Genomic DNA, 24910 nt, shown 5'->3' on the forward strand with positions numbered 1-24910 from the left:
TATCCAATATAAAATGTTCAAAAATAATTTTCACATCAATAGCAGATGAAACGTGAGACTATCCAGAAGCATTGCTAGAATTTGATGGCATTATCCAGCTGTTGTCTGATGATTAGATAACACCTTTATTTCTTTGATATATAATGATGGTGCTTTTGAAATGTGTGTTAAAATGAATTAGTGCACGGGTACTAACAATGTGATGTCAACTGCTAAACTGCTCCAGTAAGTGTATTTCATTACTGCTGCTCGCATGCTTCTTTCTTCCAGTCTCCACTTCCCCTGCCAGTGGGTTTAATACAGCTATCAAGAATATCTGTACATTTTGAAATAGTTGAGACAAGTGTTATTTCTTAGTGAGCAGAAGCACTATAAACAGTTTAGCTGACAGTTTAAAAAAGGACCAAAACACCTAATTAAGAGGTAATTAGTCTTCAATGATGCACAGTTTTAATCTCCGTATAATTTGAACGGCTAAGATAAGAACTCCAGTAACTGATGTGCGAATTGTATAGCTTTTTTCCTCCAAACAGACCAAGGCAATGTCCATGGGTAGTTGTATTACACAATAGAGATATGTAGATAGCTTATATTTGCAAATACTCTATCCGTCTCTGATGCTTTGTAACCAGATATTGAGATTTTCTTCTGTAATTTCCATTTCCCTTATCTAGTTAATTAAGAAAATTGTAGTTATAACATTTAGAATTTAGTAGGAAATATTCCTCAAAGAGAGCTTTTACTAGTTCTGGGCTTCTGTCAATATGGGGAAATAAATCAAGTGCCTTCTTCTATACCATGCAAAGGGGAGAAATAAACTTTTCTGCAGATGACAGTGTGCAGAAGCCTGCTCATACATTTAAAAAAAAATATAAACCCTTCAAAGATTAAGAGCTTTGTCAGCACAAAATATACATGGCCTGCTGAGCCATGCATGCCCAGGAAGGTCATAGATAGTGGCTCCATTTAAAAGCAGGGGTTTGGACCACAGTAAAGCACAAAAGAAATAAACAGATTTATTCCCTGGAGGAATATTACAGAGCCACTGAGGAGAAAGATAGCTCACTGCCTCCTGTCTACCATTATTTTCAATTCTTGGGCCCTTCAGTTCTTCTCAACAACCAGGCACTAGGCAGTCAGTAGAAGTTACTGTAGCTCTAGGTCTATAGTAACTTTTCTCAGTGGTCCTAAATGTGGTGGGGGAGACCCTGGTATGTGGACTATGATGGTTTCTTAAGGAAAAAAATGCCTTTGAGTAGAAGAGAGGCATTCTCTTCCTCTTTTTTCCACTCTGTTCTTGGGGCCTAATGTACATCTTTCTTTCTTTTGTGCTGAGAGAGCTGGGACAAACACCTCATCGTCTGATCAGTATTTGTTTTTCTCAAAGGTAGGGGATTAATCTTCCAACTCTACAACCAACATGTTCATTTCCATGATAAATTGAGATAATCTGATCAGAATTGGAATTGGCTGGTGTAATGGAATTTTTAGATAAATGGATAAGGAAGAACCAGGGCCCATACCAGGTGCAGGGGTCAACCTGGGATAAGATTAAAAAGAAATGGAGGCAGTTTTAGGGGACCCAGAGGGATGGGAGGTGGCTGAGGAGCCCAGCCTCCTTGGTAGATGGGTAGTGGAAGAAGGTCCATGCCCATGGGAACTGGATGTCTTCCAGGGAAAGGAGGCACTTCAGTACACTCGTGAGAGGTTTGAAGTAAGGGCAGCATTATGGGAAGCTGCCAGTAATCTTTCAAGTTTGGTGCTGCTTCAGCAAGGGCTGCTGAAAGGTTAGCGTCAAAAGCAGAATTAACAGACCACCTTTAGAGACAGGAGCTGGGACTTGGTCTTGGGGGACTGGAGGCAAAAAAAAAAAAAAAAGAAGTTTCAAAGTGAAAAATTTCAGGGTTTGCAGGAGCGGGTAACAATCCCCACTCCTCTCCCAGGCCAAGATGAAGGGTTCCCAACTGTTTCAACCCAGGGATCCTACTCTTGGCTCAGAGCTAACTATATCCTTTTCTTCTTTTTCTCCTCCTTTCTCTCAGTTTTCTTAATTTGCTGCTGATAGCCTGTACTTTAAACTGACCTCACAGGGTTAATTGGTTTCTTTCCACCTCTTCCCCCTCCCCGCCTTTCGACACATTTGGTTTTCTGAAGTTTTAATGGAGGGTACTTTGGATACTTATGTGAAATGCCTTTTTTTTTTTTTTGGTGTGACAAATTATGAAGGAGGTCTGCTGTATTCCACTGGAATTTTTTGGAGTAAAAGATCCATGTGCAACCATGGAGACAAATGTTTTACTGCCTTTTTGAACAGTCTCAAGGTAAAGACGGCACAAGTTAAGGCAGCTGTGTGGCAATAATTGTACTTGGTGACTGAGTTGTTACAGGAAAATTGCACTACCTTCAAGAACTAAATGTAGGAATAAGTGATTTAAAGGAGTAAGTAAAAAGCTACAAATAACTTTTGCAGAAATTAATAATACAGAGTTTGGAGGAAAGTAAACATTTGGGAGTTGTGGAAATGGTAAAAGGTAACGGTTGTGAAGATGTTAAAGAGTAACAGTTGTGGTGTTACAAGAAGGAAGTTTTTGATTTGATAAAACCCAGTTATATGAATGTAACTGTATGTTCAACTCTGTGCAGTCACATTGGATGGAAGCTTGGTAATTCAATTATACAAGGGGGTCAGGTAGAGTGGCTACTACTACTACTATGTTTTTGTCCCCAGAAGCCTTTACAGCTATTCTGAGGGAAAATGGGCCCTTTACCCACAGAAATGGTCTATAAGGGACCGCTGCAGGCAGCAGGCAGAGAGATAATCTGATCAAACTGATTTGACTACTGGGTAATGTAATCAAAATCACTAAAGGAATGTAAGGGGTTTCTGTTGGAACTTAACTTGGCTGCCCCGGCTGCCTCTGGTTGTACAAGATGGGACTGTAATTGGGGTACGGTTGTGTTTTAAAAAAAAATGCAGTGCAAGGGATGTTACGCAAAAGAGAATTTTGTGTGTGTGTGTGTGATTATGTAAGGTTTTAAGGACCTAAACTGACACTCATGGTTTGTAAAACTCTTGTTTTGTAGATTTAAAATGAATTGGTTTGGTTCTGCTTTGTTTTTTTTTTTTTATAATGCCACTGAAAATCCATTTGAATCATTCAAAGTGGCAAAACTAACAAACACTTTTTGCCAGACAGAGGTAACTAGTGTTATTTGGGTTTGGTATTTAGCATTTAACCCGTAAGGATACCTAACTACTTTATAAAGTTAAAAACCAAAGTTATGGCTGTAGTAAGGGGCAGCCAGAACCAAGAGAATGGAGAAAAAATATGATTTTTTTTGTCACAAAGGAAACAGTTAAAATTGATATGGCTAATATAATGTTATGGAGGTAAAACTATGGAAGAAATGTGCATTTCCCCAGGATGTGTGCAGTGTATATTGGAGAAAGAGTAAAAGAAATGCAGACAAAACATGTACTTAATTAAAATCCTGTTAGGGCTCCAAAAGAAGCCACAATAGGTTGTGCTCTCTTTTTCAGATCTCTGTGTATGCTTTGGAGCAGGAGATGAAAGTGAAAAGTAATCAGAATTAAGCACGCAAAACCTGCAGGTGCAGCTTGTTGCAACTGCCAGCAACTGAACACATTAAGATCTTGACCCTGTCGAAGGAAGAGAGGCAGTGTTTTGGTGGTGGCTCGGATGTTGGACCATACTGCAGTGGTCAGGACTCTCGGTGTTGCTGTGGATTATTATAGTGGCTGGTGTATTGTTAAATATACTTGTGTTACGTTGCATATGGAGAGAACCTACAAGTAATGTAGTAAGTTCTCTCCCTACCCCTCACTGTACTAGACAACCTGGACCCAACCTTCTCGGGCCCACTATAACAGGAAGTGTGGAACACAAATTGGAATAGGTGTGGTATGCCTGTACGAGAGAAGGTGCAGGACACTATACTACACAAGGGGCAGTGGGACAAATGGAATATCGACACCTTCCACCTTGATGCCTGGCCCTATCAGGAAATGTGTCGCCATATGTCCCATGCTTTTCCAGGGATACCTGGGCAGGAGGATCCCAAAAGAAAAAAAGGGGTGAAGTGTTAGGATATAGATATTCAGGCCTGTCTGCAAAGGCCTATACTTTAAAAATTTAGATGTATTCTTATGACTTAGCTAGTAATAGAGGTACAAAACAAGAATCAAAATCAGGCTGCCTGTTTATAGGCCTTCTCTCACTGTGATAGTCCAAGGCCTTGTTCTTAGGCTAGGGCCTTTGGCTAAAAACCAGGGCAGCTATAAGCTGGGAAGCAAACGGTCACATCCTCACCAGTCACATTGAAATAAGGCAGTTTTGAGCTGTTAAAAAAGTGATCCAATTATCACCTCCAGAGAAAGGGAAGAGCCTAGAAGATTTAAAGAAAACTTAGTTTGATAGTATCCTGTCTGGCAAGAACTCTCACTTATCAATAGCTTGGGTGTAAAATCCTCATTTCTTTGTTCTATCACTGTAGTCCCCACTTCCCTATTGTTTGTCTGTATAATTGCTGTCTGGCTCTGTCTACTGTATAATTAATTTTGTTGAGTGTAAACCAATTAAGGTGGTGAGATATAATTGATTAGATAATCATGTTACAATATTGGTTGGTTAAATTTCAGTAAAATGATTGGTTAAAGGATAGCTAAGCAGAACTCAGTTTTACTATATAGTCTGCAGTCAATCAGGAAGTAAGGGGGGGAATTGGAATCATGTTTTGCTAAGGGGGGAATGGGAACAGGGACACAGGCAAGGCTCTGTGGCATCAGAACTAGAAATGGGGACACTGAGGAAGGAAATTGGAATCATCTGTTCACGTGAGAAGGACCAGGGAGTGGGAGAGTGAAGAAATAAGCCCATGATAAACTGCAAAAACCAATATATGAGTCAGTGAGACTCCAGGTACATCCATTTTATTTTTTCTAATTCCCAAATCAAAGGGTAGTCTAAGGCCCATTTTGGACCTTTGCAATCTCAAATTTATCAAGTACATGAGATTCTGCATGGTTTCTCCAGCATCTGTCATTCCCTCCATGGATCAAAACAATTGGTTTTCTCCCCTTGATTTTCATGATGCTCACTTTCACATCTCAGCCCTACCCAGTCACAGGAAGTTTCTGAGCTTCGTGGTAACATCAGCTCCTCGCATGTTCACAAAATTCATGGCAGTGGTGGTGGCATTCTTGAGGAGAACAGGATACATGTCTTCCCTTACCTAAATGATTGGCTTTTCCAAAGCCCATCCCATCTTCAGGTCCTCCATTAAATCCAGTTTATTCTCCATCTCTTCAACTGTCTGTAGCTTATCTTAACACAGAGAAATCAACATTAGGTTCCACACAGAGGCTTGAATTCCTCAGAGCCTTACTCGACTCCATATTAGCAAATGCCTTCCTTCCCCAGGAAAGGTTTTGAACTATTTGTGAAATGTATGAGTCAATCAGGTCTCACCCATCCACTGTAGCTCAAATGTGCCTCATGTTTCTAGGTCACATGGCTGCACGTACTTATGTACCATGAATGCAAGTCTGTGCTTTCGTTCTCTTCAAGCCTCACTAATATCAGTCTACCAACACAGCTGACACCATCTGAACAAGCTGGTCCAAATTCTTCCCATGGTCCTGTATTCTTTAGGATAGACCACACAACATATGTCCAAGGGTCCCATTCCCCTGTCCTCTCCCAACAAAGATTAGTATTGTAATTAGTACCTCTACAGTTGGATGAGATGTTCACCTGTATGGTTCATGGACAGAATAGGAAGCGAGGCGTCATATCAGTGTCCTGGAGCTTCTTGCTATTTACATAGCTTGCCAGGCCTTCTTCCCTCTTATCAATGGCTCATTGACAATACAACAAACATGAATTGTCTCAACAGACAGCAGGTGGTGGGGAGGGGGTGCTTGGTTCAGATAGCTCTGTCAGGAGGTGATGACCATCTGGGACTTTTGCCTCAAACAGAACATTACTCCCACAGCAGCTCACTTATTTGGTTTCTAAAATTAGCTGTACAATTTTCTGAGCAGAGAGTTCTTTCATAATCAAAAGTAGTCCCTCACAGAACAGTGTATTGAGGACTATTTTTCAAGCTTGGAGCATCCCATCTATTAATGTGTTTGCAGCAAGTGACAACAACGAGTGCCAACAGTTTTGTTCTCAGGCAACAGTTGTCCTCCTCAGAGACTTTCAATCCACTCAACAAGGTATCAGGAAACATTCACAGCTTTTCTCAATGTTATTCCTATACTGGATGTTTGTAGGGCTGCCCCTTGCTCCATCATACATACGTTTACTCCTACACCATCATGACAGCCTCAAGGTCAGATGCAAACTTTGGCAAAGTGATCCTACAGTCACTGTTTAAATAGACTCCACACCCCACCCCCTACAGTACTGCTTCTGAGCGACCTGAATAGAATACTAGTCTGCATCCACTCAATGAAGAAAACAATTATTTACCAGTCTTAGGCCGCTCTTCCAGTGTGAAGGAACTGAGGGGAGGTTAGGACAGTGCCACCCTTATATAGCCTTAAGAGGGTGTTTGAGGCAGTTCAGAGGTCATATGCCACCCTGACGGGTACAGATCTGGAAAACTGTCTTGCTCCAGCATGCTGGATATGCACACAACTGATTGGAATACACGGCTGCATCCACATCTCCAAGAATAACAGTTACAATAGAAGTAAGTAACCATTTTTAATTGTAAATGGGAGGGAAGTTGGTCCGTGCAATCATGTACTGGAGAGAAGTGGTCTACTCTATGAGAACATTTGAGAATTGCTGGTATAAAATACCCATTTTGAGCCCATATATGTGTTACAAATTTATAAAATACATTTGTAGGGAAACACACCACAAATCTATTTTGCTTTCCTATTTGTACCATTACTAATAACACTTCATGAACTTTATAGTTCTGTTAGCTTTTAATTTTTTTAAATCTCCATTACATATTAATGAAAATACCTGTACATTTTTGGGGGGTGGTAGGGGGTGGTGGTGAATCTTCTATGGATTTCATTCTGTTTTCTCTGCTTGTTTTATGAGGTTCTGCCCTGTTGATTTTGTTTTCTTGCAGTTTTTCTTTATTTCTTTATTGTGACAACAGAAATACATGAGGCTGACATTATGTTATAGATTGCAATCTCGTTAAAATTGCCATATTAACTAGCACTCCAGGTACAGGGAAAACATTGAAGCTCTCAGATGTTCTCAGTGTCTGAAATAAAAGACGTCTGTGTCTATGTGGCATTGTCATTACACCTGGTGTTATAAAAACATATTCTTGCAATCTTGTGTAATGTTTTCATTTAGGATAATTTTATTTTTACCTTCTTGTTCCCATCACAGCAGTTTTCTGCTGTATCTATATGTGACTACCACAACAATTACTAGTGTATGTTGGTAGGAAGTTATTTTTATTAGTCACAGCTGACTGAATTTTATTATAAGGCCCTACTTAGCTTGTGATATTGTAGAAATTGTAAATTCCACAAAATTAGGCTTCCTCCACAATTTTGAGAGTGGGAGCCCCACCAGGCTCAGGGCTGACAGTGGGAGCCACGGCCACCCTGGAGCTAAAAGCAGAGCCTCCACTCTCAGTGCCAGGTGGCCAACTGAAAAATAATGCAAAAATAATAATGGACTTTATTACCACAAATAATAAGGTCCATTATTACTTTTCCACAATTTTCCTTGGCTTGTCCTCAACTCAGCCACTTTTTTGACAATCATCTCACAATTCAAGTAGGGCCTGAATTATGAGCTTTACAACAAACAGTTTCTTCAACAAACAGTTACTGTAGATTTAGCACAGAGCTCACTTGCTGCATTATATGTGGGTGCATGTGAGTCTTCCTCACAGCATTTGTTCTGATGAATGTGTACTCCTGAAGACTTGACCTCTCAAAGAATCAATTGCCATAGAGGAGTTAAATATTTTTTCTAACTAACTAACCTACTCCAGATGTCTCATAATCCTATTGATCAATCAGATGTCAGTGCAAGTGTGTTCAAACACATCTCTAGCAAAACCTAGTAAGGGTTTGGATATTCAATAGTGTAGTGAGTATCCCTTTCATGCTGCGTAGAAGCTTCAGTAGGAAGCAGCATAGAGATGTGCATAGAGAAAAATAAATATTTAGTGTAAGCCCTTATACTGGTATATAGTTTTTAGCATGTATAATATCAGGTTTCTGCAAAATCCTTGGATATTTGGAATCTTGTTTGATAACTTACTGTTTGGATAAGTATGGTTAAGTTTGCTGAATTGAATCCTGTGGCACCTTATAGACTAACAGACGTTCTGCAGCATGAGCTTTTGTGGGTGAATACCCACTTCTTCAGATGCAAGTGGTGGAAATTTCCAGGGGCAGGTTTATATATGCAAGCAAGAAGCAAGCTAGAGATAACGAGGTTAGTTCAATCAGGGAGGATGAGGCCCTGTTCTAGCAGTTGAGGTGTGAAAACCAAGGGAGGAGAAACTGGTTCTGTAATTGGCAAGCCATTCACAGTCTTTGTTTAATCCTGAGCTGATGGTGTCAAATTTGCAGATGAACTGGAGCTCAGCAGTTTCTCTTTGAAGTCTGGTCCTGAAGTTTTTTTGCTGCAGGATGGCCACCTTAAGATCTGCTATTGTGTGGCCAGGGAGGTTGAAGTGTTCTCCTACAGGTTTTTGTATATTGCCATTCCTAATATCTGATTTGTGTCCATTTATCCTTTTCCTTAGAGACTGTCCAGTTTGGCCGATGTACATAGCAGAGGGGCATTGCTGGCATATGATGGCATATATTACATTGGTGGACGTGCAGGTGAATGAACCGGTGATGGTGTGGCTGATCTGGTTAGGTCCTGTGATGGTGTTACTGGTGTAGATATGTGGGCAGAGTTGGCATCGAGGTTTGTTGCATGGGTTGGTTCCTGAGCTAGAGTTACTATGGTGCGGTGTGCAGTTACTGGTGAGAATATGCTTCAGGTTGGCAGGTTGTCTGTGAGCGAGGACTGGCCTGCCACCCAAGGCCTGTGAAAGTGTGGGATCATTCTCCAGGATGGGTTGTAGATCCCTGATGATGCGCTGGAGGGGTTTTAGCTGGGGACTGTATGTGATGGCCAGTGGGATCATTCTCCATCCTGCAGCAAAAAAACTTCAGGACCAGACTTCAAAGAGAAACTGCTGAGCTCCAGTTATCTCTGGCTTGCTTCTTGCTTGCATATATAAACCTGCCCCTGGAAATTTCCACCACTTGCATCTGAAGAAGTGGGTATTCACCCACGAAAGCTCATGCTGCAGAACGTCTGTTAGTCTATAAGGTGCCACAGGATTCTTTGTTGCTTTTACAGATCCAGACTAACACGGCTACCCCTCTGATACTTGCTGAATTGAGTTTCCAAAACTTTTGATATTTGCCTGCTGATATATTTTAGTAATTAGTGATTTTATTTTGGGATATTCATCTTCACGGAAGTCTATTAATTGAGTTAAGAACTGAAGAATCAGATTCCTTGGATGTATTTAGTAAAATATGCTTATTTTGTAGTTTGTGAAAATAATATCCAGGTAAATCAATGCCATCCCAATTGTTTTTCATGTCCATTTCATGCTATGGAATCTACTGCTGTAGTATGTAGTTCTGCTCTATTTGTAGGCTCTCATGCTCAATGTAAACTGACATATTTGAAGAATTTATAGATGAGTCTTGATTAGTTGATGCCTTTGGGTGACCTGTGATTAGCAGTCTATTTGGCAGCTGTGAAAGATTTAAAACTTTAACAGGGATTCTCAAAAGTGAAATTATATATATAGTAACATGCATTGTTATTCTAGAGATACACCTGTTTTGTTTTATACCAATTTGCCATAGGTTCATAAGGTACAGAATTATATGTCCAAGTATTTTGGCATTTTTCTGTTTTTCACCTTCAACTTTATTCCAATTGCTTGTCTGTTTTGGAATCTTAAAAATAGAACTTTTATTGGATCTCTGCAAAGAAGACTTAACTAAATGTAAAAAGACAGCAGTTGGCAATGATGATTTGGAAATTTACATGCCTAATCACTGTAGATGACAGTCATTCTTTGACCTTAGGGCTAGCTGTGTCTGAATAGTGATATCAGATGTGTAAACTAAAAAGGAAGATGCTGTTCCTAGAATAAGTAAAAAGATCCAATTAATGGAAGTACAGACAAAGCATGTGCACTTGTGAATTCATTTTGTGAATGTAGGTTCCGTTATTTAGAAGGAAAAATTAACAAAAATAGACTGTATACAACTTGAGGACCTGATCCTGAAAATCCTTTACGCAAAGCTCTCCCCATTAATTTTCATTGTAAAACTGTTTTAGACAAAAATGGTGAAACCTCACAAATGAATGGAAATAAAATGTCCACACAGGGCCCATTCCTATTTATATGCATAGTCTTGACTTGAGTGGGAGTAGTCCTCCGAGTAATGGTTATAGAGCCCCACCATCAGCTATTCAGGCTGCCAATATAAACTCTTGTGAATCATAACTTGTTGAGAAAAGTCAACATGGTTTCTGTAAAGGGAAATCATGTTTTACTAATCTATTAGAGTTCTTTGAAGGGGTCAACAAACATGTGGACAAGGGGGATCCACTGGACATAGTGTACTTAGTTTTCCAGAAAGCCTTTGACAAGGTCCTTCACCAAAGGCTCTTACGTAAATTAAGTTGCCATGGGATAAGAGGGAAGATCCTTTCATGGATTGAGAACTGGTTAAAAGACAGGGAACAAAGGGTAGGAATAAATGGTAAATTCTCAGAATGGAGAGGGGTAACTAGTGGTGTCCCCCAAGGTTCAGTCCTAGGACCAATCCTATTCAACTTATTCATAAATGATCTGAAGAAAGAGGTGAACAGTGAGGTGCAAAGTTTGCAGTGGAGAAAGTGAATAATAAGGAAAAATTATTTACCTGTTCCCATAATATAAGAACTAGGGGCCACCAAATGAAATTAATGGGCAGCAGGTTTAAAACAAAAAAAAGGAAGTTCTTCTTCACACAGCACACAGTCAATCTGTGGGAACTCCTTGCCTAAGGCGGTTGTGAAGGCTTGGACTGTAACAGAGTTTAAAAGAGAACTAGATAAATTCATGGAGGTTAAGTTCATTAATGGCTATTAGCCGGGATGGGTAAGGAATGGTGTCCCTAGCCTCTGTTTGTCAGAAGGTGGAGATGGATGGCAGGAGAGAGATCACTTGATCATTACGTGTTAGGTTCACTCACTCTGGGGCACCTGGCATTGTCCACTGTTGGTAGACTGGATACTGGGCTGGATGGACCTTTGGTCTGACCCAGTATGGCTGTTCTTATGTTCTTAAAAATTGTGTGTGTGTGTGTGTATATATGTATGTAAGAGAGAGAGAGGGAAAAAAACAGATAAAATACACATAAAGGTACCACAGTATGGGATGAAGCCTCTACCAGCTTTTGAAATATACTCCAGTCAGAGAAGGAGGTGCAGATCCATGAACCCTGTGACCCTTTCAGGAGAGCTTCCAAGGTACAAGTTATGAAGCAATTTACTAACTGCCAATGAAACTGTTCATAAACATTTATAAACTGCACATAAGGGAAGCAGTAGTTTTGAAAAATGCCATAAATAAAATAAAGCAAGTGACCCTGCTCCTATTGAGAAAAGACAATCCAGTGTTAAGGTGTGCAACAGGTTCTTTAACCAGGACTGGTTAGAGGGCAGCATTCTATCTTCTGATGAAATTATTGATAAAATTACAATCCAGGCTCATTAGTCATATAAAAAAAATAGTGTCTGCAGTAGCAGGATAACACCATCTTCAAATTATTAGTATTTATGTTGTTATATTGTGTTCCATATACTATATAAATGGTGAGCATTTTGGAAGGGGCAGGGACAATAAAAGAATGTAACCCTGAAGAATTGTAGGGTGTGAATAAAAGAAATACTGTTCACATGCCTGGTGTAAGCGCCTTGCTGCTTGCTATTCAATGAGGTAGTACTTTTAATATTTGGTTTAAATTGTAATTACTTTCTAGAGTGAATGTATATATGGAGTTTTAGAATAATTTGCATGAAATTTATTCTCTTTTGATGGGGATGGGATCATTGGACCTTTATATCAGAACAGTTTTGACTTATGTGGATATCACTAGTGAATGCTTAGGCAATATCGTGAGAGGGAAGAGAGAGCTTTTTCACTCTGAGAAAATGCAGGTGTTTCAGATGGTCTGTTGCTTCTTAAAGTTGAGATAGCTAGAATAAATATAATGGTTTCTTAAATAAAGGAAATTTATAGCAGTGTGTCTTCTGTCTTCGTGTCCAAACGAGTCACAGAAATATAATTACAGCTGCGTTCTTCCCTAAAGCTTTAGACCGCGGCCAGTAAGATTGTAAACAGACAGCCATAACTATCAGACCCATAAAAAAAGTTTTCCTCCACAGAGTTGTAACAAAATTACTGAATTGTCAGAATTTTAAATTTAAAAAGTATAAATGCTGACAGAATGGATTGTTAAAGCTACAGTAGCAGGATAAGTCTACCAGAGAGTGCATATGATAAAGAAGAGGCTATTCATAAGATTGTTGGATATGAGTTAAGACTGAAAATTGAAGGCTCTGAAGTGGGAATTTTGATAATGGCATGACAGCTATTGGTCGAAGGAGAAAAAAACAAAGGCAAGTGATAATGCATGGTTCAACTAATCAGTGGTTATAAGAATGTGACAGTTTACAGCTGGAAAACATTTTAGAGTCTCACAGACCATTATATACAGTCTAATGGTCTGGGAGTAGAGCTTCTGAGTTCTAATCTTGGTTTTGTAATGTAAATAATAGTCACTTAACCTGTAATGTAAATAATAGTCATCTTATAGTTTGTTAGCTGGAGTTTTTAGTGCACTATAGAAACTATAAAACACTATGCAAATTCTAGATATTATTTCTATTATATTTTTACTTTTTGAATATCGTAATATGTTTGTGGTGTTGGAAATGGATGAGAAAAATGTCACACTTTTAAAAAAAGTAGATCGGTTTGTGCCTATTTGGATTCATCATTGGTAGCTGTAAACTAAAACTATGGAAGTTCATTTATATTTTACATTTCTTTTAAGTGCAGTTAAAAAGCAAGATAGATAGTAGTTACTGACTTTATTTTTCTAGGCTGTAAATTGTAAGGTGTGATTAATTTTCACAACAGACCCAGCAAATTATCAGAGCAATTCAACATAGTCCTGAAAATCCTTCCATTCCTAAGGATTAAAAAATGATGAGATTAGCTAAATATCATATTTTTTAAAAAGAATATATTTAAGTTTTGTTTTATTTGCTTTCTAGTTTTTCAGCCATCAGGGTTCATGTTTTAAAGTTTTCTCTACAGCCATGCGAAAGTATTTAAATGACCACTGATATTCTCACATCATCACAAGACATGGGGAGCTGGGACTTTAACCCCCTCACACATTTCATGAGAATTGGCAGCACTTAAGATAGGTGTTTTTGCTCTCTTATTGATATTTATAAGGATCGTTTGGGTAGGCCTGTCAGCTACACCACCAAACATGTTCATCTCCCCCCACTGCCCTTTATCTCTGTGCAAATGTTTGTGGGTTATTTGTCAGTTTCAGTGTTTTCTGTTGTTACTGTAAAGACTCTGCAGAGCTGGAGAAGGGTGTACGCTGTCAATAAAGCAGTGAAACTGTGTACCACAGTCTTTCAAATGCTAAACAAACCATGTGTGCATGTAAACCAGCCAGTTATTTTATTCCTTAATCTCTTTCAGTTATCTATTAATCACGGGGTTAATTGTAACAATAATACGGTTACAGTAGGTACCGTTTTTTCTGTTGGAAATATTATTTGTAAGTTGTGTCCCATTAACGCTTCATCCCTCTCTCTCTAGAAGCAGCCATCAGTAATGCTTATCAATACTGCTGCTTGAATGAATCAACAGGGAACACTGCAAAACACGGCACTCAGCACATTCCTTTCCAAATAACACGTGTGAGATTTGTACCTTATATCTAGGATACAAATGAATACCACTGGCCGTGGATATTGTGAATTCTAAAGCCAAATCCTATGTACAGCAACTTGATACAATTTCTTGTCCCTTTTATTATTTGATTTTTGTCTAACATCTTTTATGTTTAATACTTTTACTGCCATTGTCAAAGTTAAGGCGCGTCTAGTGGCCTAATCTCTTTCTTTTCAATTAAAATATGTGCAATGTTTCTTTAAAATATTGCAGTACTGAACATTTATTAATGCTTGTTTCAGTATAGTGGAGCTGTGAAAGAATAAGGATACTGTGCATTTTTCCGGTACTAAAAGAAATAAAAATTGGGGGAAACCGAAGAAGCATTTAAATTGGACTATGTAAGGGTGAGAAAATTGTACTTTTTCTCATTAACGTACTTAATAAAACTAACCGAAGTATTTTTTGTGTGGCAGGTGGTTATAAACGATGCATCCAAATCATTTAAAAGTAAATCTTAGGTTTTGTTCTCCCATTAGTCCACTGTGGATTTATCCTTGCAACTTCTGTTAACATCAGCATGGGCTCACTATCTTACCCATATTGTTATGTAACAGCTTCTGTGCAGCAGTGGTGGGAGACATTCAGCCTCATTCTTTGAAATGCATATATTGACTCTTCCATGGGAATATAGTGGATGTGCTTTCTGCCCCATGTAACAGGGACATCAAACAGCACTCAAATGGTTAAATCCCCTGTGCATCAATGAGAATTGATTTGTCCCTTAGCTGTTACTTTCCCTTTAGCTATTAGAAAAGGGGAAAAGGCCATTCAATTCACATTGTACCTGTAATAACTAGTGTAAGCTGATAATGCACTTTTCGTAAAATGATTGCACTGTTTTTTTCTAAACTAATAACAATTCATTTATATTCTGCAGGCATTAACCACAAAACTGCATTTGTTTAGAAAATACTTTTTAAAGCTGTATTCATCTGTGGTGAGGGTGGTGGTGGTTAAAAATCAATTGCAGCTGTATTATTTGCAAAATAATCAATTCACTTCTCCATTCTAACTAGAAGAGGCATCCTAAGGGGCTGAAAGAAAATTACACTAAGATGATATGCTTTGTCTTTGTCTTTGTTTTGTTGTGAAGACTGATCCACATGTCTTCTAATCTAGGTCATTTGAATTTTATTTAGTGTTCATATAAATAAGGGCTACTTGAAAACTACTTAAAAATTGATATAAATCAGCCTGCTCCTTTTTATTACTGTTTGTCTTATTTTGGCTCTTCTCACAAGTTAAAATGGATATTTAAATGATCTGTTCATCTGCTCTGTTTGAATTTTCATGTAGTAAGTTGAAGCATAAACAGAATGCAAAAATAAATGCAAAAATAAATCAGTATGTTTTGTGTTCCTTAAAGTAAGTTTAGAATGGAACATAAGCCTGAAGTAACTCTTAATTTCTTGTTCTTGTTCAGCTTAGATATTATTCCATACTAAATATTATTCCATTTATTAATGTTATAATTGTTGTTAGTGGCCTTTATATTATTTATTACAGCCGTGTTGATGTGCATAGTGATTTATGGAAAAGTAAAAGACTAAGGCCTGGTCTACACTGGGGGGTGGGATTGATCTAAGATACAAGAATAACATTGCTGAAGTCGACATATCTTAGATCAACTTAGAATTACTTACTTCACGTCGTCGCAGCGTGGGATCGACGGCCACGGCTCCCCCGTCGACTTTGCTTCCGCCTCTCGCCGAGCTGGAGTTCAGCAGTCAATGGGAGAGCGATTGGGGATCGATTTATCGCATCTACACTACACACGCTAAATCGATCCCCGATAGATCAATCGCTACCCGCCGATCCAGCGGGTAGTGTAGACATACCCATAGTCCTGGCATCAAAAGACAGTACAAGGGTGGAGTCCTGCAAACACATATGTTAAATTAAGATACTTACACAAGTGATCTTATTGCAGTCAGTGGGATTGCTCACATTACACAGGTAAATAAGAGTTTGTAGGATTTTGCCTTAAATAAAACATATTCAGCACTGTGTTAGATGAAACAATACTTAAATATTCAATTTCAAATGTACAATGGGTGTGGTGGTTCTCAGTCCAGTCCTTAGTAAGATAGTGTCCACGTAAAAGAAAAATGCAATCTGCAGTAATTTGGCATGCCTGTTTTCAGTCTCAGGAGAGTGGCTAAGAATTGGATGAACAAAGAGACTCTCTTTCTGGATGTATTTCTACCATATCATTATTTTGTGCATTTGTGGGAAGCTGCTTTTCCGCTGCTCCTTCTGGATCTGTTATGGTGGCTAAACATAATAGAGTTAGGACTTTCAATACTTCACATTTCTCAAGTGCAAACATTTTATCAAGAAAAAATAAATAAACTGATCTCATTTGAGATGACATTTTATAAACAAGATTCTAGTCTCTTGGAATAGACTTCTAGTCTCTTGCCTTATAACCTGTGAAAATCGGAGTGTGTAACTGAAATGCCTAGACAATTTTATCTATATTAATGCCAATGTAAAATTATACTGTTTAATTTACGAATCCTCAGTCAGACCATTAAGGTTAATTTAATCTCTGGGATGCTTTCATACAATTTATAATTTAAAAAAGATAAAATATGAGACTATGAAATAGTTGCTTATAATGTAGCTGTTTTTTCATGGCACCATCAGTTGCTACTCCGTTTTACTTTCAGGATCTCCTGCACTAGCACAATTCTGCAGTGTTGGGGTTACTGAGGAATGATTACTTGTTTCTTTAAAAAAAAAAGTGATAATTTTAGTTTAAACATATCTATTGGACCTAGATTTTGTAAAATCTTATTTTCGTCAACTTTATATTTCAGGGTATATTTGACCTTGGAAAATTAATGAAGAGAAGGAAATGCCATCTTGGCATTTTAAACTGAAATTGAAAAAATACAAGATACAGTGGTGGTATAAAAAGAATGTGCGATTGTGGGCAATGCTTCTCAAATGTTAATTCTGCAAAGTTTGTAAATAACTTTTTAAACTGGGTACCCTTGATTTTGGTACCCAAATCCTCATTTGCTGTTCCCTCAATTATAATATATTTTCAAAATGTAGAAAGGATTAAACACATGTTAAACATGTTCATGTTATGTTTCTGAATTTTAACTGGTCTCTCAATTCATGACTGATGGGCGGTGACTTGGTCTGAGTTGATGATGTAAGAAATTCAGTACCGTTAATGGTCAGTTCTGAGGCAAGGTCATACATCTTGCTTCTGCTCACCAATAGGTCAGCCTCCATTGGTTGAACAGTTCATTGGTCCAATTTTATCCCACCTTAATTGTTTTCAGATCTGTATTTTACCCATGTTTTTTTCAGGCAGTAGTGGATTGTTGTGCTTTTCCTTTCCCTTCCCCACTTCTCTTTCCCCTTTTCCTCTCCTGTCTAATCTCTGAGCATTGAAGTGTTTGTTCCTCTGGGCTGTCTCATGCATAGGATGACCAGATGTCCCAATTTTATAAGGACAGTCCCAATATTTGGGGCATTGTCTTATATAGGCGCCTGTCACTCCCTGCCCCCCTTCCCAATTGGGACTCTGACTCATACTGGTGTGACAGCCCATGCACGCACACTGTTCCTCCATTCTGAGAAATTGCGACTCCTCTCAGAGGGAAAAATATGTAGATCTGGAGTTGCCCAAAAGGAATTCACAAGGGGATGAAGTACACATCTCTCAACCTTGCTAGGAGTAAATCTTTAAAAAAACTCCTAATCTTCATACAGACATAGACTCACTAAGGACTCCAGAATCCCCTAACAGATTCTGAAATGGGTCATAGCCTCCCTATTCCAGGAGGCAAAAGTCTACTCAGCTCCCCAGCCTCACCTTCTCTTTAATCTTTCTTCCCCCTGTCACAGATCCACAGAATCTGTGCTACTCCCAGCTTTTAGACAGTCCCTTGGAGGACCCAAGGGGTCCTTCTCTGCCTTAAGCATAGGCCACGTGGCCTCAAAGCCTCTGAGACTGAGCTGCTGGGCTCTAGCATTCCCATTTCACACTGAGCTCTGCCCAGCGAAGCCAACTGAGATAGACTCCTGCTCAGAGACTTTTACACTCTCCAAGGACCAATGCACCTCAGCAAATATTTGCAGTGACCCCAGGCTGCTTTTTCAAAACAGAGTAGGGTTTATTAGTCAACTGGAACAGAGCATCGGGAAGTCCGCTCCGGCCAAGCAATGCAGTCAACCAGGAAACCTGCTGTGGACTCAATTCCTGGCTCTGGCTATTTGTCAGTCCAAGGTGACGGCCCTGTAACTCTCCAAAGGGCAGCCCTCATTCCAGTCACCTGACACCCTTCCCCTTTTGTTCTCCAACTGCATTCATATGTTCCACCTGCCAGAGTTTCCTACTGTTAGGCAGCAATTGTTTAGTCACTGGGGTTCTGGTCTCTCCAAATCCCGTGTTGATATGGCTGTTTTAATGACCCATTCATTCCACCGCACATGTCCAAGAACAACATTAACACTTTTGGACCAGTGGGCAGCAATGCAAAGTACAGAGGGAAACTGAGGCAATACAGGATTCATAAAAATATTACAGAAAATTCCTACTTCATCACACCCCCAAAGAGCAATTTGTTTCCATCGAATGAAATATGTTTATACCAAAAACCATTGATATCAATGGGAATTTTTCCATTGACTTCAGTGAGTTTTGGGTAAAGTCCTTAATGTGCCACACAGCTTAGAAATTCTGTAGTTGCTCAAAGAATCAATAATCAGTTAAAATGGCCTAAATGATCTAGTGGTTCTATATCAATAGGATATTGTATTAAAATTTCATGTGCCTTCCATTTATTAATTACATGACTGAAACAAAATCCTACCTAAAATTGCCTGAATTATTTCAAGCCAGCATCAGCTGTTCCCTGGAGAAGATTAGTCTTAACATACAACATAATTATCAGCAAAATAATTCTTTGCATCTCTACAATGCTTTCTATATTAAAAGATTCCAAGTAGTTGATACAATCTTTCAACAGTGACTACGGGACCAGGATAATTTCCAGGCTAGAATGAGACAGTTTTTCTGGCTCACCAACATTATACAAAAAGTTTTAAGAAAGGAATTGAAAAATATCAAAGTACTGTACCAGGGCCAGATTCTCCTCTTGCTTACACATATTTTACACCTGCATGACTACTGATTTCAGTGGTGTTACTCCTGATTTACAGGAAAATCAGGTCTCCATACTGCATGTAGGCAGAATGTAATTACTTGAATTGGAATTGGCCCACACACTAGGATCACACCTATTGGTGCTTAAATATTGAACCCAAAATGTTGAGAGATCCAAAGCAAAGGACAAAAGAAAATTAATAATACAAGGACTTACAGTGTTGATTCAATATTTTCATGTGAAACCATTTTCTCTCATTTATATTTCATGATTTTGCATTTGTAATACTTATGTTTGTAATACTAATAATTTATAGTGAAATGATTCCGATTTATGTAAGGAATGAAGGTAACATTAGGTCTAATATAAGGAAGAATCCTTCTAATGAAAGAAAGTAGAGGAGCAAGTATTGGACTAACACCCTTATCTTGCTAAAACTGCCGCAAGATTTTTAAACACAAAAAATTGGTCAGTAGTTTTCCCGTGAGAGCTCAATTTTGTGTGTTTTTCAGCTGAACTAAATTAATCATAATTTAATGATCATTGGCCTTTCCAAGGCCTGAAGGCCTAGATAGCTTGCTATAGGCACAGTTAGGTACTTTTTGTGGAGGATTGCAGATGTTGATGAAGAGAGATTGTGATAGGCATTGAAGTGGAGAAGAAGGAGGGCTAATTCACACTTTTAAAAATATTCCCTTGAATTAAGCAACGATCATTGGAAAACAGTTAATGGGCCTGGAACAAGAAGAATTAAATTGTTCCATTTTTCAGCCCTGGAAGTTTTGTGTGAATGCTTTAGAGGCAAATGAAATAGGTCTTTTTACCAATTGACTCTTCTCTCACTGCTAGATCGTTGACACTTAAAGAAAGCCCTTTGCTCCACATGTAGTGGTGGTACAATTGAGCTAGTACATACTCTTTAATTGAATTGATTTTTTTCTTCTTTACTTCCCCAGCTGCTTCGTGAATATGTGAATTGCTACAACCTTCAGTTCCTGGAGTTTCTTACCCTTTGTTTTAAGAGTGGGTGGGTGGGAAACGGGGAGGAAGCATTAGAACTCAGACTTGTTTAAATGAAATCTCTGTTTTATATTTTGACTCTAATGACAGCATTGCAGTCAAATACTGTAACTGGGGTTCTTTGAAGGATTTAAGCAGTGAATCAGTTTTTCTGACTTTCTAGATTAATCATGATGATAAAATGAATTTTCATAGACTCCAGATTTACCACTACTAATAGTATGTAATCAAATGTTATCAGCTCTTTTAACTGCAAAGTTGCTTATTTCACCTGAAAACAAACATAATTAAATTGAATGCTCTCGTAACTCCATAAGGTACATACTAAAATTATTGTAACAGGCAATTTAACTTCCTACAAGGTCTGAATGACATTTCATTATTAAATAGAGATCACCTGAAGTTCCCAAAACGATTGTTCATGAGATAAATATTACACTGGAGCAGCATATTTTTGTTTTCTCAAATTCCATCAGATGGAGAGTGATACTACAGACAAATTGATATTTCTAGATTAATTTGATTAGCTTTCTAGTAAAGCTGACTAGTACCATATCCCTTGCATTGTTATTAAAATAATATCTTCTTAACCAGATGTCATATCATGTAAGTTATAAATATTGGCTGACACTTTCCAAGGCACCTAGGGTTTTGGATGCTCAGTTTCCATGAATGTTAATGGGAACTGGGCATCCAAATCCCTTAGATAATTTCAAAAATTGCAGCCATTATGTATATTTTATTTATATTTGATATGCTTATAACTAAGTACAGAAAGAGGATGGAGTTGTTGAATATGATTAGTGGATTATAGAAGCTTAAATCTGCAGTTAAAACCCAATTCCTGAAAGATTTATGGATTTTTTAATGGGGTCAGACCTGCCCTTAGCAGTGTCTTCAGCCTGGCGGGGCACTGAAGCTGCAGGGGCTTCAGTGGATCTTGAGGGGGAAGGATTTCTTTCTAATGTGACCATGTAGCACATATGTTCCTTTCTGGGGAGGAATTACCGATCGCACCCAGCCCAATTGCTTTATATTGGGGATGACTGTAGTGGCGATGATGCTCCCTGTCTTCCTTTGAGGAATGGGTTTCTCTTTGGCTGGTAATTAAGGAAGTTGAATGGGCTGTTTAAGTTGAAGATGTTTTCCAGCTGTTAGTTGGGAAAGTATGAATGGACTCACTCTGTAATCAAGTACAAAGGAAGGAAGAAAGAATGCAGTGTCAGGGAGCCAGCCGCAGCATGGTCAGTCTCTTAACAACACCCTGAGTATAGCTGACTGTGACAGGTGCTGCCTGATTGTCTGCACTTTCTGATTGGTTGAGGGTAGGCGCTAAGTTACTACTTTACCCAGCAGCAGCCAGAGCTTTCTGGCTGTTAACGTGTTCTATGCTGCAGCTACACTTGATCTTGTTTCCTGTGTCTGCTCCTGCCCAGCCTGCTCTTGTGTGATTGCTGCAGTTCCTGCCTTTCCCTATCCTTGAAACTCCTGACTCTGACCTCCGCTTCCAGACCATGTGTCCAGCTCACTTATTGGCTGTGGCATTTAGCTTCAGATCCCTGTCTCTGATTCCTGACCATATCTCTGGCTCATGTATTGGCTCCGGTATTCGGCTTCTGATCTCTGACTCTGATCCTCATCTCTACTCTCGAATACTCCCCTGGGTGTCCCATGGCCTTGATTCTTGACTCTGTCTCCACTCCACTCTGCTCTAACCTCCATGTCTATCCACCCCTTTTGTCTCTGACCATTGGGTCTGACTGCCCATGTCTGGGTCACAATCCTGACACCAATTGAACACTCCTCATCTCCAGAGCTGCAACCCCAGTGGAAGGAAAAGAAACAGAATGAGGGATGTATGTGTAGAACTACTCATGGTGGTACAGAAACATGTCTTCTTTGAGTGATGGTCCCTATGTGTATTCCACTCCTGGGTACACATGGGAGCCATGCACCTGAATCCGGAAGTGTTTCTTAGCAGTGTCTTTTGACCTGCATGTCCATAGAGCGTCTCTGAGGGTTAAGAGAGCGTGCGGTCAACATCTCTCCAGTTCCCTCTTACCCCCACATGGCCTGAGTTGGTTGTACGTAGTTTTTCTTTGTGTCCGTTAGATAAGTTTTAGTATAGTTAGTTTAGTTCTTCTCTTCCCTGTTTGGGGACCGCATCTCCCCAACCCCACCCCGGGGACTATGCCCCAGATTCTGGGCTTGAAAAACTGTGTTTCATGTCCTGGTTACTTCTCTGTGAGCAACAGGCCTCTACGCCATCTGCAAATCTTTCCCGTCCTGAACCCAGGAACCCCGCAACCTCTGCCTTCATAAATATCTGAGGGAGGATGCGATGAGACCCAGGACACAATAGAATCTGGGCCTGGGAGAACCCCCTTCACAGTGGCCATCACCAGCGGTGAGCGACCCTCCGAGCACCGCATGTGTCTCAGAACTAGGGTACTGAAGGCTAAAGACAAGTCCTGACAAGAGAGCAAAAAGCACTTTCACGGGCTCAAGAGCAGGTCCCCATCACAGACTGCTCCCAAGCACAGCGTTTCCTTCAAAAGTCATGCCAGGTCGGGTGAGATGTTGCGCATGGATCCAGTTGGACCAGTGCCCAAGAATCCTTACATGGAGGGTAAGGCCAGGGGTACACAGGATCCGACTGTACCAACAATGACCTTGGCACCTAAACATTCAGAACGCTCACCAGTACATGCCACCCATTCTGCCAGTACCCATGCACCTACCAGACAGGCTGGCCTCACAGACACCACCAGGCTCCCCCAGCATCTCCATCAGGGCACCACAGACCTCCGGATACTAGGAGCCGTTTCTGTTGACAGATGAGTTAATCCTTCCATACCTGCAGTCGTCTTTTCTATCTTCCCGCCCCCCACTCACACACCTGTGACATCCCTACCTTGGAGGATGAACCCCTTCTGCTGCTGCACAAGAAGCCCATCTCTCTGCCGCACTGCAACCCTCTGGTACTGATTCCCCCCCTCCCCCTTTCCGGAACCATCTTCGGAATCTGAGGAGTTCTCAGAGCCTGAACCCTTTTTCTCCCTGACATCACACCAGAGTCTGGATGTATGCCTCAGTTTGCCCTACCCTCCAGCATATGACCCAACAACAGAGACCTGGTACCACTACTTATGGGGTCCACCACATCTGAGGGTCCCTTCCTTTTAGCCATACTGGGTACCGTTGGATCCCTACCACAGATACCAAGCACCATCTCAAGCGTCCTACTGGCAGTCCCCTACACACCCACTGGCACAGTCAGAGTACAAAGAAGAGGGAGACATTTAACTGGGGCTGCCAGCTCCACCAGTTCCTTCTCACCAGATGAGGTGATCATCCCACTCCAGCTCTCTATGCTGCACGACCACCGCCAATACCAGGACTTGCTGCAGAAGGTGGTGGCATACATGGGAATCCCATTGTAGGAGGTTCAGGACCTACAGCATCAACTCCTGGAAATCCTCCAACCCCAAGCGACATCTAGGGTAGCCCTACCCATCAATAAGGCCATCCTGGAACCAGCGCGAGAGGTTTGGCATTTGCCTACTGCACGTGCCCTGACATGTAAATGGGTGGAGAGGAGAAATTTTGTGCCAGCCAGAGGGACAGATTTTCTAATCACCCATCCATCCCCCAACTCCCTGGCTGTCCAAGCGTTCATGGAATGGGCAAGGCAGCAACCACAAAAGTCCACTCCTCCAGACAAGACAGCTAAGAGACTGGACCTGCTGGGCAGAAAAGTCTATTCTTCTGCTGACCTGCAATTCCACATTGCCAATTACCAAGCTCTGCTAGCCAAGTATGACTTTAACAACTACAATGGGCTAGCAGAGTCCAACGGCAAGCTGCCACCAGATCACAGCAGCAATTTCAGGCACTGCTAGGCAAAGGGCAACTAATCGCCAAAGCTGTGGTGGATGTGGTGAACACATTGTCTCAATCAGTGGTGGATTAGCCACTGGGCCAATGGGGTCTGTGCTCAGGGCCCCTGGACAATCGGGGACCCCCCAGAAAAATGGGCGCTCCGCACCCCACTTCATGGCAGGAGCCAGGTGGGTGGAGGAGCACTGGTGGTGGGGACTGCAGGTGGAAGGGGTGGGGACAGGGAGGGGCCCCCACTTGCTCTGGCCCAGTGCCTCTCAAACCCCTAATCTGCCTCTGCTCTCAATCTCTCGTGACTGGGGTAGTGATGCGAGGGGACTTGTGGCTACAATTGTCCGATTTCTCCATGGAGGTCCAAAATACGACCGAGAATCTCCCTTTTGATGAGAACAAGCTCTTTAATGAGAAGACGGGCAAATTCCTCCACTCACTGAAGGACTCCAGATTGACTCTGGTCGCTTGGAATCTATACCCCAGCCCCGAGGTGCAGGCAGCATAAACAGCGCGTCCACCCATGCCAACACACTCCCTATCCAGCCTACTACTAGGGCCAGTGGGAGCCTCCGTGTCTACAGCACAGATTGCAATGGCCTTGCTTCCCCGCCTCTGCCACAACCACCTCCTGAACCCTCTGCTAGCAGCAGACCAAACCTCAGTTTTGACACACAGATTGAGACCCAGGAACCTCCACCGATGCCACCTGCAGAGCCTGATATAGTATTTGGGGGCCATCTTGCCATATTTGCCCACAGTTGGGGCAAGATCGTGGTGGACAGTTAGGTACTGGA

General features: G+C 40.6%; 1 protein-coding gene and 1 long non-coding RNA gene across 28 annotated transcripts in view; one reads left to right on the plus strand and one right to left on the minus strand.

The window, feature by feature from the left end:
* ATRNL1 (attractin like 1) overlaps nt 1-24910 on the plus strand; it is a 1032651-nt gene that overhangs the window by 552206 nt on the left and 455535 nt on the right. The window contains exon 29 of one of the 26 annotated variants that reach the window (XM_039547670.1): nt 3542-4448. The exons of the other annotated variants lie outside the window; for them this stretch is intronic. Coding sequence (XP_039403604.1) covers nt 3542-3595 — 54 coding nt within the window. The 3' untranslated portion in view covers nt 3596-4448. Of the gene's footprint in view, nt 1-3541; nt 4449-24910 lie in introns of those variants that run through there. 26 annotated transcript variants of the gene reach the window in all.
* On the minus strand, nt 4943-23030 carry LOC120409486. 2 transcript variants are annotated; one of them, XR_005601314.1, is made up of 4 exons: nt 22964-23030; nt 15985-16055; nt 7005-7129; nt 4943-5345 (listed from the first exon to the last, which is right to left on the minus strand). It is a non-coding gene; the product is annotated as an uncharacterized LOC120409486 (long non-coding RNA). The 2 variants fall into 2 exon arrangements; XR_005601313.1 differs by lacking the exons at nt 15985-16055; nt 22964-23030 and adding an exon at nt 15717-15775.

Source organism: Mauremys reevesii, linkage group 7 (genome assembly GCF_016161935.1).
Source record: "Mauremys reevesii isolate NIE-2019 linkage group 7, ASM1616193v1, whole genome shotgun sequence".
NCBI classification, from domain to species: Eukaryota; Metazoa; Chordata; order Testudines; family Geoemydidae; genus Mauremys; species Mauremys reevesii.